Source organism: Hippocampus comes, unplaced genomic scaffold (genome assembly GCF_001891065.2).
Source record: "Hippocampus comes isolate QL1 unplaced genomic scaffold, H_comes_QL1_v1.1 scaffold150, whole genome shotgun sequence".
In the NCBI taxonomy this organism is placed as follows: domain Eukaryota; kingdom Metazoa; phylum Chordata; class Actinopteri; order Syngnathiformes; family Syngnathidae; genus Hippocampus; species Hippocampus comes.
This window is the reverse complement of record NW_017805496.1, coordinates 770,546-788,167: the sequence shown is the minus strand read 5'-3', so window position 1 is coordinate 788,167 and position 17,622 is coordinate 770,546. Positions and strand designations below refer to the sequence as shown.

Genomic DNA, 17,622 nt, shown 5'->3' with positions numbered 1-17,622 from the left:
CACACATAAATAGAAAAAGACTAAATCCTGCACTTAGAGACACTCGCTGAGAGAGTGAAACAAGTGTTTTGAGTCACACAGAAAAGGATCATTGCAGCCAAATGAACGCTTGCAAGCTAATTTTAAATACAGTCTGTTTGAACCAATTACACTTTAGAAATAATAACGACTACTGCTCCAACAAAAATGGAATAAAATACAATGAGATCCAAAAGCTATGCTTATATTTCAATGTGCGAAATAGAGCAACAGTCTACACTGTCTCAATCTGCGAAAAAAAAAAAAGTCAAGCCATTTTACAACATCAGATGTTATTCACACACCAGGCTAAATCCTTCCTGCAGGGCAGTGGTCCCCAACCCCTGGGGTGCAGACCGATACCGGTCCGTGAATCATTTAGCACCGGGCCACACAGAAAGAATAAATAACTTCAATTACTTCCGTTGTATCACAGATTTCCTCAATCTCCACCCATTCACTGACTCACAGTGAATGATGCACCCACTGTTTACATTTTGGCGACAGAGACTCTGCGCCTATCTATTTTATCCATAGATACTTGTGAATAATGTTAAGTACTGTTGCAGAACACAATATGTCGACGGTCAAACTATCAAGTGGTCGCTACCTTAAAACCCGGAAACGTATTTATTGTGTGTGAAAGTGGGTGGTCACGCTTGGTTCCGTTGTCCCATGTCGATGCTTATACTCGAATATTGCCAAAAGCCACACACAGTTCTGCCCCGTCAGTCGCTGTGCAGCGGGCCAAGATTACCTCAAATCCCCACTTGCCACAGCCCAGGCGAAGAACCGATGACGAATTACAACAGGTGGATCGGTGGCTCTGGACACATGGACATCCATTTTATCATCATGTCTGAGGGTTTTGGATCGTGTCAGAAATCTATCAGAAATTTTACAGATACCTTATCAAATAGCTTGAACGCATTTTGCCATGTGCAAAGATGATAAACGGGCTGAGAGAAACCGCGCGAACAATAGGACTGTCAAGTGGCATTGGCCCCTTGGTCCGCAGGGCCCATCCATGTACGCAAGTGCAAAGGGAACTTAACTCTGATCTTATGTGCGACTACACAAAAGGCAGCACAGGAGGGCTTTTGGTGGGGCCTGTTCGAACAGAAGGCTGAGGCAGACTGGTCTTTGAGGGGGACGTCCCACATTGACTCTGGGGAAGAGAGCAAGGCTGCCAGGTCAGTCTTAAAGCTTTAAAAAAAGAAAAAAAAGAAAATGGGGCCAGGATCAGGGGGTTCGGTGGGACAGGAGAGGGAGGGAGCCTCAAACCTTCTTCCTCTACTCCCTGAGGACAAGCAGGGGCTTACGGACAAAAAAAAAAAAGCAAGTTTGTGGATTTGAGGTAAGCTAATAGCAAGTGGTGGCTTGGGACAAGTTATGGCCGGGAAAAGGCAAACGGGGCACATGGGTGGCCGATCCAGAGAAGGCGACTCCACCTTGCCCCAGCCAGCTGTCGCATGGAGTCACGGCAGTTTGCATCATCCGTCTCCTCCTCACTTGCCTGCATGCCCAACAGTGAGGCAAAGTAAATCAAGAGACAATTGAAACCCCCTCTCCACCTCTCCAGACTGGCAGGATAGGCGCTGATCTACAAGACGAAGGGGCAAAGGATCAAAGCCCATAGGAGAGGAACACAACAGCTCCATCCAGCTGGACGCTTCCCTCTTGTCACCTCAGGGGGGAGGGGTAAGGGGGGGGGGTGACCAGGAGATGGGGGAGGGGCTTCAGTATCATAAACTGCAAAACAGCAGGGTACTTGGTTTGTATAGCATGTGTGTATGTGTGTCTATGCGAGTTGATGTGGGAGGGGGTATCCGAAAGCCAGTTGTGATAGAATTTAAGCCAAAGTGCAGATCTGTCACGGCTGTCATTGTTGCTTAGCAACAGCGCAAATAAAAGAACACGAAGTGATGAAAGAAGTGACGACGGTAGAAACCCCCCCCCAAAAAAAAAAAACATGAAAGATTGTTGAAGAACAGCAACTCTTCCATCTCGACATGCTAACACCGCCACAAAAGAAAGAAAAAAAAACATCAAGCAGGACACAGTTGCCTGGTCATCCGACTGATGATTGTTCAGCCCAAGTGTGACCCCACATCCCACGTCCACTGACCCGGAAGTTAGGTCCATTCGGGGCATCCTTTTCTCAACTCTATAGGAGGAGAAAGCGGAACTGAAGAAGACTGAGGGTGGAAATGAAGGGGCAGAATTATTAAGTAACAGCACAATTATCACAACTGTGTTTGAGTCCAGCCCAGTGTTTTGGAGAGGTCAACGCATGTGGCTTTGAGAGCCCAACACAGCAAAGAGCATGCCGAGCCTGAACAGCTGAGGGGAAGGGGGCAGTAACTACAGATAAACGCAATAATGGGCTGTCAATACTTGCAAATATATATATATATATATATATATATATATATATATATATATGAGAAACACTATTTTAGTTTGGTTTTCAAGAAGGTAACTAATCATACAGTTAAGAAGGGTAATCACTGATTACAGTAAAAATATGAGCGTTGTTTTCAAACATAACATTTACCCATAGCCTTGGGCTGGGCAATTAATTGAAATTTCGTCGTGATTTCAATCTTCGCTTCTCACGATCATAAAATTTGAATCGAAGAAAAACAATTCATGTGCTAAAAGGGGGCGAGCGGACGCGAGTTCCCATACTTTGAAAGAACTCCGACTGCTGTCGCGCCGCTTGTTAATCAGTAAATGGCATTAGCAATATAAAAAATATATGTATATCTGTCAATGATATCGGCGAGAACTAAAATGTAAGTACCCGTATTTGTAAAAATGTGATATTGCCACATCCCTAGTCCTCATGTCAGTGATGCCTTCAATGGGTTCATTCTCATTCAAAATTGTGAATTCATTTCGGGATAAAAGAATCTCACAGAGCGGCCGTCTGTGTGGCAGCAGTGAATGAGTTACAATTGAGTTTCTGTCTAGCCCGCGCAGCAAGACAGAGGCACATGCAGAGCCAAATTTAAGATGAGTATATTTAGCATCCTTTGACTGTGACGTTCTTCACCTGCTTCTCCTAAGCCTGAATTTCTTTTTCACTCCCAGCGATCTTCGGACAGGAGGCGGGATACACCCTGAAGTGGTTGCCAGCCAATCGCAGGGCACACAGAGACAACCATTCACACTCACACTCACACCTAAGGGCGATCTAGGGTGGTCAATTCACCTACCATGCACGTTTTTGGAATGTTGGGAAGAAACCGGAGTAGCCGGGGAAAACCCAAGGGGCCCAGAATTACTACACCCATGACCCCCACAATGTTAGCCAGACGTGCTAACCACTCCTGCACCGTACCGTCAAAAATATGCTATATAATCTGCATTTACAATCAGGGGAAAAAAAAAATTAGACCACTACGTTTTCTTCCATTTTAACACCTGGTATGACTGAAGGTGTATAATGTGACCAACAGTCAGAATGTTATATGATTTGTTTTTTTTTTGTTTGTTTTTTTTGTTTTTTTGTGCAAATCAAAATTGTGTGAAAATAACGATAGACTTTGGAAATTATGTAATCGACAGAAAAAGACCGATAGTGCAGCGGAACTAAATACATTAGGATGGTTCCGAGTATCATCAAGAGTTCAAGTGTTGGTACAGTGAATGGCGGCTCTGTTGCAACATAGCGAGCCTTGACAAGCCGGATCAAGAACACGAGGGCAGCACTTGATGTTCCGTGAACATTGTTTTCTCTCCGGGATTTACCCATCATGTGAATTACCGCCGGGCAGGGAAATGCAAGCTATCAGTTTCAATTACAATTTTTTTAAAACAAAAAAACAATTATGTAAGCGGGGAAAGCACTATGCTGTGTGACTTGCCAGAACATCTCGATCTCATCATTGTCTCGTTGTTTAGAATTTTCCTCGCCACTCTTTGGCTCTCTCAACACCAACAAAGGTCAGAGGCAGTTCAAGGGTAAGTGGATCATTCGTTTGCATTCCAAATCACTTCAGTGCTGCTTTGAGGAGGCACACGCTTTCCTTGTCCTCCTCGAAGGGCAAAGGGTCATCTTATACGGGGTAAGGAGCAGGGAGTGGCGGCGGGTGCCTAGAAACCACTGCACCCCTTTTCTAAGAATAGCCTTCAGCAAAACTCTCGAGGCAAATGTGATCCCTCGGACATTTTATCTTCAACCAGTAACACGACTGAGATAGTTGGTCTTTAATGGACTCCTTTTGGCTCTTATTTCAGGAGAGCTTCTAAGTAGGTTAATATTTTAGTCCATTATTCCCTCCGAACATTTACATGGCCAGAGGCCACGGACATTCGAGGAGACGTCACAGCTCACAATCTCTACCCTGGTTCATCCGAAAGCTGTTTGATGGGGCATGTGACTTGGCTGGCTCGCAAACGCCTGTTGCCGCATTAGTTGGCATCCCATCTTCTGTTGCGCTCAGGCCAGCCTCCAGTCGAAGAAATAATTCAAGTCGGCCACCCATAACGATTTTGCATTACTGTGACAGGCCGTCAAGATGTTGCAAGGGCCAACTTCAAAATAAAAGCCTACAAAATAAGAAATGGACATCCATGCCTTGATAGGCTTTTATTTTGAAGTTGGCCCTCGCAGCGAGCTCACTGGTGGGTGGATGGTGACTTCATCCCTGCTTTCCATCACCACTAAATAACAGGACTGGAGCAAATGTAACCAACTCCTAAGCCCCTTATTACATGAGCAAAAATAAGAAGATGAAAGGATATCAACCATAGGAAACAAATTGAATATCGCTCGCATTTCCAGACGTTCAGAGCACCTCCAGCAGAGGTGACTAAGCTTGCAGCGTAGCGCAATGTTTGGACTTGGGCATTGTCTCCTAAGTCTCCCTCATAAATCAGTGCTCCCTGGCTGAGGGTGGGGTAGGAAACGTGCCAGCACTAAATCCACTTATAAAACCGGCTGGCACCACTCAGTCTGATGACAATGTCTACCTGAACCTACTGTGTGACAGTAAAGCCTAACTGTGCCAACTTTAGCGGTGGAAGCAAATTGGAAAAAAGTCACAGAAAGCGCGTGACTGCGCACATGGATGCGGCAAGCGGACAAAGGCACGTAACTGAGTGGGGCCCGACAGGTACCCGTTAAACCTTTTTATTTCAAGCTGGCTGCTGCTTCTGAAAAGGGCAACTTGACTTCTGTCTTATCTCACGTCAAAATCACAGAGCAGAGACAAATGCATGTTAAAAAAAAAAAAGAAAAAGAAAAGAAAAATAAAGCCCCTACACCTGTCAATGGTTTGGGTGAAAAATTATTGGAGGGAAGTACTGGACTTGAAATGATGTCTACAAAATTTTGGTTGGATGCTGAACAGCCATCAAGAAACAAGAAGGTGGTCGGTCCCATGTTGTTGCGTTCCGCCGATGCCGTCATAAATGTTCGAAATGTTTCAAAAAGGCACTTTATTTAAAACCATTTGTCCGGTGAGGTCTTTGGTCTTCATGGTCTCGAACAAACCGACAAGGCCTTCACAGAACAGTTCTGTTTATAATGACAGTAAAGGCTACAATAAGTAAATACCATGTTATGTAATCTGCTATATGCATTTAAAAAACTGGCAAACAAGAGATAATGTACAAAGATTACTGATAAAAAAAAAATTATAATAATAAATAAATAAAAATGGAACATCAGAATTTAAAAGGATCACTGTGTTGGTGACAGCTATCTTTAGCAATCATCCACGGGGGGGATGATTGTCGTTTTCCTTTTTGCATTTGTGAAAGGGGGTATGAAAATTTTTAAAAGAAAATCATACTCGCACCAAAGGCTGGAACAACTGAAAACAGTCATTTAACATGCCAAGAGAGTACCTGGCACACGCAATGCAACCACTTCAGTCTAACCAACGCAAATTTAGTCCTCCATCCATTGGTTTGACTTATCTTGTCCTCATCTTGGCCTGCTGGAGTAGAAGTTCTATTTTTAAGTTGCTGTTGTGGAGCATAGAGTACGAGTTGCGGTATGACACGGGGCTTCCTCGGGCCAACTCTTTAATCAGATGTTGTAATTGCTGACAATGCGAACGGGGAAATCAGAGGAAGGGAAGTAGGCAACAAGAACCCGAGTCCTGGCTTTGTTTTGCTCGAGCCCAGGCCTTGCGAGCACCCGAGCGTTGAGGAGCAATGAAGGGCTTGCAAATTGACGACATTTTGGCAAATTAGGGGGTGGACAAGGAGAGAGGCAAAAGGATGAAGAGAAAGATGAGGTACTAAAGACAGAGGGCATGATATTCCGCGCGTCCCTCAGTGGCAGATTTGAGCGCTTTGAGGAGTCCGAACACGGCTCTCCTCTGAATACTAAGGCTTTTGATAGAGGAACTGCTTTTGAGACCCAACTTTTAAGCCTCCTCCTCTGAGGCCCCTGCAATATATGGGGCTTCCAACCGCTTATGCAAGAGTATCCCTAATTGGAAGGCGAGGCAATAGAAGCAGGGGGGAGGGGGGTTGCGAGGCAGTAGCCCAGGAGGGGGAAAAGAGGCAAGGCGGGCTGCTGCTTGATTTAAGAGGCCATTGTTTTAGCAAGTACTTTCTACCTCCCTCTGCTTTCTCCTTGTGGCCTCCCCTTCAGATGCCCACACTCCTAAGAGTCAAAAGGCGGCGTTTAGCCCCTGTGAACAGCAAGGGCCTGGGCTTGTTTTGACACTTTGTCCTCCTTAGCTTCTGTGAAAAAAAAAAAAAAAGCCCCACTTCTATGGGCCACTCAAGTTCATTAGGGAGCGAACCGCTTTCAGTTGTGTCCCCATTCCAGTTCCAGGCTTCAATGGGGCCTCCAGAGCCCTTCACTGTTTGTTTAATGAAGTCCTCAGGCACCTTCACAACAAGCAGCTCCATTTCCATCATCACGGGCTCGGCTGAGCTGTTGCCATCCGATTATGGGTCAAAGGTACACACCATCAAGTACAACACAGGTTCAGTGGTTAGCGAGTATTACCTTCAAGCAATGAGGCAAGCACGGTCTTCTTTCATGTCAAGCTTGGAGTTTTTTTGTGAGTTGTTTGCATGCTTGGTGTGTCCAGTGTCAGGTTTCTGCTCTCAAACTTTGAATTAACATCATTGTGCAGCAGTGTCGAGGGGACAAAAATGAAAGATGTCACTGAAGAAGGGCAAAGGCGCTCACAGAACACACACCCTGAGGATGTTTGAGCTGCCTCTGTGCGAGTGCGTCACAATGCGCCAACGGATTTCACACAAGGTTCCTCGAGGAAAGTGAAATAGTGCGAGGGACCTTCAATTAAGCTAGCTTGCGGGCGCTTTCCTGTGGCAGCTTAAACCTAATTGTATTCCATCAAAAAGGGTAGCCTCACTAGTCCCCGGATTTAAAATAAAATGTTAAAATTACATACCATACTGTAGTTCCTTGAAAACAACATTGTTTGTTGTGGGCATTTTTATTGTTTGTTTGTTGGGGGGAAAAAACAAAACAATAGCTTACTAGCAAACGGAAATTTCGTATGTCAGTAGTAAGTCAGCTAAGAACTGTAATAACAACAATTTCAATTCCCAAATTCAAAAAAATGTTTTTTTCTTTAAAAGGTTGTTAAAATGTTTAATCTCAGTTCCGCATTTTTTTTTTTTTTTTTTTACTTTAAAAGGTTGTTAAAATGTTTAATCTCGGTTCCACACAAGCAGTTTTATTGAACAGGTTTCTGATTACATATGTGCCTCGGCAGGCCTTCTACTGATTTCAACAGCGAGAAGGACATAAGATATCTGGCAGGTGGTTTCCGACAGTTGTCTCAGGGAAGTACAGGATTGAAAGGTGATACTACCGCAGGTTCAGACTGTAAGCAAGATGGGAAAAAAAGCCCTCAAATCCAATCAGCTGTTCTAACATTGATGATCGGTGATTGGGTGTCCTCTAGTCTAATTCTGGCAATATAACAAAGCTCTTTGTTTCATTTCTCAAGTAAGTGCATTCATTTTTAAAAGCACACTGCAACTGGAATGATAGAAAAGTTTCTATCGTGACATTTCTTTCCCATCTCTCCTGCCCAAAATTTGGGTTCTGTAATTTTGGTTATTGGGTACGTGGTGCACCACTCGTCTAAACCAAATTGCATTCAGGTTTGATCTGAACATACGGAATGCTCAAACATGCGTTAAATGCATGCTGGAGTTGAAGGCAATAAGAAGCCTTCATTCAAGGGCTGGTCTTAACACGGTCGACATGAACTCATCAATTTTCAGTGCATCCTTGACAGCAAACAGATGCGTTTCCATTAGGCAGTACTAGCGGCCTCCATTTCGATGCTGAAATGCACTTGCAGTCCAAATCTCTGTGAATGATGGCTAAGTGAAGAAGCCTGTCCGTCTTTGAGGTTATTTATACACTGAACTTTCACCGAATCCTTTTTTTTTTTTGTCTACGGTGAGGTAGAAGGACAAAGCTAACTCTACTAGCAGTTAGGCAGTGCTAGCGGTCTCCATATAGATGCTAAAATGCACTTGCAGTTCAAATCTCTGTGAATAATAGCTAAGTGAAGAAGCCTGTCCGTCCGTCTCTTGAGGTTATTTATACATTGAACTTTCACCGAATGCGTTTTTTGTTTTTTTTTGTCTACAGTAAGGTAGGAGGACAAAGCTAACTCTGCTAGCATCACACGTATTTGGGTTAGATTGTGAAATCTTTGGGTGCTTCTTTAAAAAGAATGCAGCTTACTTTCCTATTGTCTGCAAATCCTATCAAGAGACAAAAGCCAACAAGGCAACAGGCCTTGTTCGGCTCCAACTGACAAACTCTCGCTGTGCCGCAATCCCATTTGTTCGTAGGGGAAATGTAAATATATCCATTACAAAAGGAGTGAAGTAATAAGCTCAAACAGCTGGCTGGTGGACAACAACATTGCACACTTCTTGGGGGCTATTTTGAGCCTCGCAAGCATTTGGTGAGCATTTACAACAACAAGAGACTGTACGTTGTATTTTGTCACACTTTACACAGCGGAGACATGTTAGCTTGTGAAGCTAGTTCGGATTCACAGATTTTTACGTTTGAGAAGTTTCTTGAGAACTGCATACAACTTTATGATAATTTTACACTTAACATGACAAACATCTCAAAGAGTACTTATGTAGGAAAACTGACTTTGCCATGTGTGTATATAAATATAAAGCATGCAAACAAACAACCAGCGGCTAGTACTCTTCCCGAAACGGTGATGTTGATTAAAATCCTAACCAAGCCCATGGTATCGGACAACTACCAATGGCATGGCAACTGGTTGAAGCTCCAGGGCGAAGGAGCCACTTTGAAGCAATATCAAGTCAAAGCGGGCGGCCCGGTCGTCCAGTGGTTAGCGTGTCGACATCACAGTGCAGCGATACCGGGTTCAATTCCAGCTCTGGCCTCCCGATGTGAAGTTTACATTTAATCATGAAGGCTCATTGTGTATTTGTAGCCAACTCAGTCATTTTGATAGTAGGCTAATATAGCTAATATCGATACATACAGCATATGTTGTTGCCTTCATTGTAAGGTTTATATCAGGCTTTTAATTTTTTGCGGCTCCAGACTTACTTGTTTTTTCTTTTGCTTTTTTTGGTCAAATATGGCTCGTTCAACATTTTGGGTTGCCGACACCTGCGCTTGTTGAAGCAAGCGGTCGGCTGTCATGAAAACTTGCTACTGAGCAAGGCAGAAAAAGAGATGGCCAAAGGCCAGCAAGAGCGTGGCGGAGAGATCCAGCCCAATGGTTGTCTTTGACCCAGTAGAACGTGGAGTGGGATGAAGGGTGAGCGTGCCTGACACCGATCCAAACCTAAAATGAGCCAATTTCACAATGTCAATAAACAATCTGTAAAAAATACATGTGTACTATTTGTTGGACCTTGGGGTATTTTGATGAAAGCCTGCCACAGGCATGTTTATAAAACACCTGAGACCTGTTGTAAATTGTTTCAACTGGATGTACATTTGATTTGACTCGCTACCTTAAAAAAAAAAAAAAAAAAAAAAATTGATCTTTTGCCCAGGAGCAAAAGACTTTTCCAAACCACATGTTCTGAATGTGTGAGACCAACTGCACAGTTCAACTCTAGAAATGTGAAAAAATATGGCGACCCGACAAAATGACACTGGAAAAGTGTCCTACATTTCTCACCAAAGGCTCGAAAGATGTGCTCCCATAGACACATCGCGTAAGTGGCTTTTTTATAATGCATGGCGGAGCGTACACTGGGGACGCCGAGACTCTTGTACCGCAACAATCTGTCAAACGTTTAATCTTTTTTTCATGCCTCTTAAAGAGTCTTTCACATTTTCATCTGAAGTCACAACCGATGCTTTTCCAGTTAAGTCAAAGCAAGCAAAGCAAAGCTTAAGAATGAAGTTACGATGGATCTGTGCATGTGCGTGTCCTTCAAAATGCCTTTGCGTCCCTTCCCCCGCACCCCGCTCCTCTGGTTGTGCTCAGACAGTGAGTCTCCAGCACTGCTTATCATTCTGTCCTTTACAGCAGCCCCCTGCCGAGACAGAAAAGCAGAGTTTATTACAGCCTGTAATAATCTGCCAGCCCCGAGGAACTCAACTACACCCAACAAGACCGATACACCACAAACGGCCCTTTCGGTAGCAATAGCCATGTTTATGTTACATCCTGACAAAATATACGGTAATAAAATGGTTTAAAAAAATGTACCAACTACTGGTACAATGACAATACAGTACTCATACCGTATTAGTGATTTAAAAGTTCGTTGTCTATGTCAATATCATTTTATAATTCAAAAGTGAAGGTTGTTAGCCAAACTCGGAACTAATCGATTCCTTCGCAGGTAAAACTGCATCTCACAATGTCAAAATGTATTTTCACTCATAACAGGGCGAATGTGAAGGCAATGGGCTATTTTTTCACAGCATCCCCCCGCCCCCGCTGACAAAAACTCTCTAAGTCTTTTCTGTTTTTTGGGAAAAACGACAATATTCTGCACACAGCGTTTCCAAGGCTGGCTAAACTACCATTCACAGACGTACATCATCTTTGTGAAACCTCCTCCGGAGCAGCAAGCAGCAATTTCAAGAAGGGCTTTAAGATGCATGCCTTTTCTTACATCCCAATGGAAACAAAAGTATGAAGTCAATATTTTTCTAACATTGTGGTCATACGTTTGCTATAAGTTATTAATATGTGAATGAACAATCCCGGTTTGGGATTGAATACGTGTGTGGTAATGTAGTGTTAGTATGAACAATTCTAGTGATTTATTTTGAAAACCTGATATGTTGGCAAAAACAAGGGCAGGTTATTACCAGGAAGTTTCTGCCTTTGAATCAATGCCCACATTTTATCTAAAAAGTCAAATAAATCCCACTAAAACCTGGAACTACACACGTTGAGTTGTTAGTCGCCGACCGACTTGTACTTGTAGAAACAGTAGGTTGCCCGGCGCTGACTTTGATTTTTTGCTTGTGTGCTCTCAAATCTGACATCTGTGACATATATCATCATCAGTGAACATAATTGAAATTGGCCTCTGGGCTGTGGCATCGTGTTCTGAAATCAGACACGGCCCCCAAAAAGAGAAGCCTGTCGGTCTCTCGCAAAGGAGGTTGGCCCCTTCCAGTGTGAGCGAGCGCTGTGATTTATTGGAAAAGCCAAGGAACATGAGCATAGGAATGTGGATCGGGGTAGGGGGGGGAGTGCTGTTTGAAACATGACATTTATCCATATGAGAAAATCGTGTGCGTGCGTGTGGGGAGGCAGGGGGGTGAAATCGAGTAATCATAGGTTAGTTCCATTGCTACCTCGGAGGTGCAATCGCATCCCTTTAGCTGGGCCAAACAAAGCACAGTGGGGGTATCAGGTGGCTCACTCTTGACGGCCCACACTGAATGCAAAAGCCTGCCTGACACAAACCTCACCAGTTAGACCAAAGATGGTGAGCACACACACGCATTTCGAGCACGCCAATACTTTGTATCACACATTCTTTTGCAATACTTGTTCCTGGTGGGATTGTGGCACCACGATCGCACCGAACATGTCAGTTAAAAAAAAAAAAAAAAAAAAGGAGGGGGGTGGGGAGCGCATCGCAGTGCTAAATTTGGAGCGCTGAAAAGATGGAGTGTCGACAAGAGACCCTCGGTTGTGTTCTGTTGCGCAGCAGCACAATTTAGAATGTACGACTCAAGGGTGGCATTTCGCAGTCTTCATTAAGCTGAGGGTTTATTAGCTCAGCGGCGAAAGTCGACGTCTTCATAATTGCAGCACTGCAAACTCATGAAGAATTTGCCCACCTCCGGCTCCTCAAGCCCCCAAAGAGGTTAAGGATCAACAAGAAAGTCCGGGAAAGGAGGGTAAACGTTTTGCATCGAGTATGCATTTTCTGCCAGAAAAAACGCAAGTGATTCATCGACATGCGTGAGGGCCATATCCCGCAAAAGAACTTTTTCTTGTTGAAAAGAAAATATGGGTTGCGGAATGGAATCTGGACAAAAATCAACTTGCGCCAAGTAATAAATCTGTCCTTTTTCTCAGCAGGCATCAAGACTGCAATGTCCATTAACGCCAACCAAACAACTCTGGGGGCACTTCATCTAATGGGGTGCTGGTGCCATTTTGCAAAACAAAGTCATAAATCAACATTTTAAGGCTTGCTGGGTAGGCCAAGTGACATCTGCAAGTTCTTTAAAAGGCCACTAGTGAGACAGTTGCGGTGGTGCTTGGTCCTGATGAGAGGGCAATGGGAAGGAACTGATCAATGTAATTACAGGACTTGGCAAACGGATAAATGTTGAGCAGAAGTGGAGAGCAAACATAAACCCACCAAATCATCACAATCGTCTTTCTACCATTCAAGTGCCAGTGGCATAATGACAAAATCCTCTCTCCACTCAACAACTTCCGATTAACAAAATTGAAGATATTCTTGCCTACTGTGGCTATCAATCTTCACCATTTTCAAGAAATCTTTATTTTGGTAAGGTGCTAATACAATAAGGAACACGTTTGTGATTAGGGTTGCACGATCTTTAACGGTTGGAGCAATATAATTAATTACCCTTGAGTTGTTTCGCACTAACAGAAAGCCACGTCAAGCCAAGCGCAACAACACTTGTTCATACGGTAAAATGCCGCCAACACGATGAAAAAAGGGCTAATTTCAAAATAAAAGCCTTCCAGATAATACATGGAGGTCAACAGAATAGCCATTTTATTTTGAAGTTGGCCTTTTGCAGCAAGTGGCCGCAACTTCCTAAAATCATTGTTGCCGTTGACTTGACTCGTTTCCGTGAGTGAGTTCGCGGCTCGAGACGAGCGCCGCAGGACAAGTTAGCAAACTGAATCTACGCACTTACCTTTGAGGCTGACAGCCTGACAAAGCTGAGGTTTCTAACGATCTATTTTTAAAAAATTGGGCTCACTTAAATGTGCTGTTTTAGCAAGAGTGCCACACACACACACACATACATATATATATATATATATATATATAAACATTTTTAGTTTAGATTAATACACCCAAAAAGGTATCAGTTATCAGTATCGTTTGAAAAATCAATTATTTTGCATCCCCGCATCGCACTTAATAAAAAAACAGCCAAACAAGAAATAAGCACATTGTTATATAACACGAAGAGTATAAGCTCCTCCACACAATGAAGTATTTTAGCACAAATGATACTTTAAAACTACCTATGCTTGTGCAGAAATGTATCGAAATTGACATTTGTTACAAGTCACATATTGACTTTGTCATCTTGTTCTTCCTTTTCATTGCTTGGCAGATAAAAACAAACAAAATCCACCCAAGCAGAGAACTGTTGGAACGCTGCCTGGTTGTCAGATTGGTACTGAAGCGTTGTCTTTGTTCCGGTCTCTGTTCCCTTTCCCGAACCAAAAAAAAAAAAAAAAATGTTTTGCATTATAACCCACGCCTGTATGGTTATTTACATGTCGAAGATGTGTGTGTGTGTGTGTGTGTGTGTGTGTGTGTGTGTGTGTGTGTGTGTGTGTCTATATATTTCAATTGCAGTTTACTTAAATGTACGAGTTAATGAAGAAAAAAAAGAAAGAAAGAAAAGGGTTTGGACAGTGAGAAACAGGCTGAGTAGATCACTCTGTCCCAGAGTGCATTATTAAAGTGCACACTATACTCTCCAACATGCCATTAGTCAAACTCAGCCAATTACCGCAAGGCCACGAGGCACATCAAGGAAGGCATCTTGACCTCCCACCAATTACACACACTCAAACAATCACGCAGGAGTTAAACATTGTCGGTTCATTTTCAGTTAGATAGAACCGGTTGTCTTTATGATGCCAAACCCTCCACTCCTCTTTGTAGATCAATAATGCTTATCTTTTCATAGACGACAATGAATAGAAGGAATGTCACGTACACGGTATCCCTTATCGGTATTTGTTGGCAATATGATGGTTTGAAGTCTTGTAATTTATTTAACCTCGTTGACAAAGGAAAATGCATGTTCCGATAAATTAATATTTGCGTACCGCAGACAAAAACAAGATCAACGATCCAGCGGCGCCAATTGTTTTGTGACAGAAGCGCTCTATAATCAAAGCAAGCAGAAGATAGAAAGGTTACCGAAGCAGAGAAACACTGATAACCAAGTCTGAGGTGATGACTAACACACCAACACCGGATGGAGGATATATATGGCTCATCCGGGGGTCTTTTGTTTTCAATTGGGTATTGGATCCCTCTGGTTGACATTTTGAAGAGTCTTATGGTGACATTTAGCAGCAGAAACAATCACCGCAGCCTCTCTTTCAAGTCCAAATAGCCAATTACAGATGTGATTTTTGCCTTCCTGTCTGGTGTGATTTTAAGGTCATGTCAGAGGGCATGGCAACTGTGACTGCGTATGAGCGTCCGTGTGTCAATACATGACGCAAAGCCTGCTGTGGGAGCTTAGAAATAGCTTCGGTAGGGTCTGTGCATTCCAGCGGCTGTTCTGACATGTTGTAAATACAAGGTGTTAGAGAAAACATAGGAAGGGGGTGGTGGAAATCACTCAGAGCAGCTGAGGGTGGGGAGGGGTAGGAAGCAGGTTATCATCCATAAACAAGAGAGTTCATCCGCAATCAGAAAAGGGAAAACCTCTGTTTTTCTAACCTGAAATTCTAAACAACGATAAGTGAAAACGCATCAGAGTGAAAGTTTGCGTTTCACACCCCATTGTCACTCCAGATTCAAGGTTATCTCCCCACACATCATCGAGGACTGCCTCAAGGTAAATCCAACATCAAACATATGCATTCGGATGTGGCAAGCTTAACCTTCATTTAAACCTTGAAAGTGAAAAAAGTCAAACCAAATAATGAGACATCAATACACAGACTAGTATGGTACACACAGAAAATGCACATTTAGATTGCAAACAAAACCATCAAGTACAATGCAAACGTCAAAAGTATCAATAAATGACGGAAGTGAGTTCAAGAATATCTATGAATATTAAATAAATATGCATAAAATGAGAGGTCTAAAGGTGAGAGCCATCTTTTATCTGTGTTGAAGACGACCTCAGTCTCCGGCATAAGACTACCGATGTGACTACAAAATGACCTCAGCTGATTTTACACACGCTGACGTGTACATTCATTTTGCAGCACTTCATTACGAGCATTTTCTTACCTGCACTCAGGCTGAGCAGCAAAGTTATCAGCGCAACCCACAGCACGGCGGCCGGCTGCATCTTGGAGCCCGCTTGTGTCGCTCTTCTCCGGGCTTCCCCCCTTGCGCCTTCTTCTCAATCTTCACTAAAGTCAGCGGGCTTGTGACATAAAAAGACGCTCCGGCATTTCACCTTAACCTAAATACCATGACTGGGATGGTCGCTCCTTTTTCTCACCCGCAACGATGTTTCAAGTTAGTAAGGACGAAACAAGACTGGGATTTAAAAGTTAACTTAGACGTCTGCCGGTCGGCCACGGTCTCCAGCGTGTTATGCTCCACTCGCGCTGGCTGGAGTTACCATAAGGGGCTCTGGACTGTACCAAAGTAAGCCAGGGGGAGGGATTGGTTGAGTCTTTCGCGGTATATTGAAGACTGAATCGTCAAATGTAGGTGATATCGCGAGATATTTACCCCATTATGATATTTAAAATAAAATTTGGAATGGAATATACCGAATACCTTGTTTTTATCAATCCGTATATTCTCTTACTTCAACATCTCAAAAGAAGTGGACTATTCCCCGCTCTCCCTCAGCTATAAGTGCATCTTTTTTTTGTTGTTGTAAATAGCAAAGTCAAAATAAATGACGCCCATGGCGGGCAAACTAAATAATCGTGAATAATCATACGTGAGCAAGTTATTTGTGTCTTCTTGTTTGCAAGTTGTTTAGGATTGATGTAAATTGTGTATGTAAAATGTATACAAATGGACAGCTCACCTTCAGTGGAAGTACTCAAACGACATTATCGAAGCACAATGCACTACACACGTTCAAATACCGTTAGGTCCATATAAACAAGAACGTTTCAACATTTATCTTTGATTTAACATCTTGCCATTAGTTTGATAGTTACATTTTAGCGGCCGTAAACTTTATTTTGACTTCTAAACAACCTTTAAAAAGTCACTGAAACTACATTTAACCTCATTCTAATGTTTTCATATTTATCTTGTTTTTTTCCCGTCTGTGTCATTGTAATGAAATGTCAATTTTGCATTTATTTACTTGTTATAATGTCTTTTTTGTCAACAATTTTTTTTCTTTTCACTTGTACTGAATTTTTTTATCTGATATGATTTTCTGTGAAACGGAATGGAATGTTGCACATGCTCGTCAACCTTCACTTCCTCCTTGAACTTTTTTTTAAAAATTGAGCTCAATGAAGAACCATTGAAACAAATCTAATCCAGCCATTCATTTATATTCTACAATTTATCCTGTTTAGGGTAACTGCTGGATTAGAGCCAGTACCAGTTGAATGTGGATGAGACGCACGCTTCACCCTGGATTGGTCAGCAGTATATCATAGGGCACAAAGAGACAATCATACACACTCACAAAACACAATATGGGCACAGCGGGACCTCAAATGTGAGCCAGGGGATTGTGTGTACACATTTATGAAACTGCAGAAAATACAGGTCGCCATGGTAGCAGTGTGTCTTCCAAGGCTGGAGAATCCAGTGCTTTCATAAATGACATTGCTCAAATCTCTCATCTTTCTCTCTTTTTGGCTGGATCTCCACATCAGTCTTTGTCATCCAAATTGTAAGAGAATGTTTCTCAAGAATGATTATGACAGTGGTTGAGGTCGTAGTTTCTCATAGGCAAATGACGCATTCAGACTTGCGTTGAAATATAAAATTTGTTTGTGTGTATTAATATTGCTAATGTTCAAAGTGAATAAAGTTACAGTAATTTGCTGTGCTGATAACCATCTTCAACCTGCCATTGCCGTATGAGCAGCTGTGGCCTCTTTCTCCAACATCCCTCCTGTCACTGAGAGAAGAGATGGAGACGTTTAATTAAAGTCTGTGATTAATGTGTCCACAGTGAGCAAGATTCCCTCTCTGAATGTTACCGAGGCCTTCTGTCCCACATATGGATAGACAATGTTTTTGTATGCACATGAT

At 42.8% G+C, this 17,622-nt stretch overlaps 1 protein-coding gene across 3 annotated transcripts in view; it reads right to left on the bottom strand.

The window, feature by feature from the left end:
• The window catches only part of lrp4 (low density lipoprotein receptor-related protein 4), an 82,083-nt gene extending 66,116 nt beyond the window's left edge, over window positions 1-15,967 (bottom strand). For all 3 annotated transcript variants that reach the window (XM_019876394.1, XM_019876395.1, XM_019876396.1), the window contains exon 1: window positions 15,667-15,967. In XM_019876394.1, coding sequence (XP_019731953.1) covers window positions 15,667-15,727 — 61 coding nt within the window. In that variant the 5' untranslated portion in view covers window positions 15,728-15,967. The remainder of the gene's footprint in view (window positions 1-15,666) is intronic.
• Between the last annotated feature and the right edge of the window lie 1,655 nt (window positions 15,968-17,622).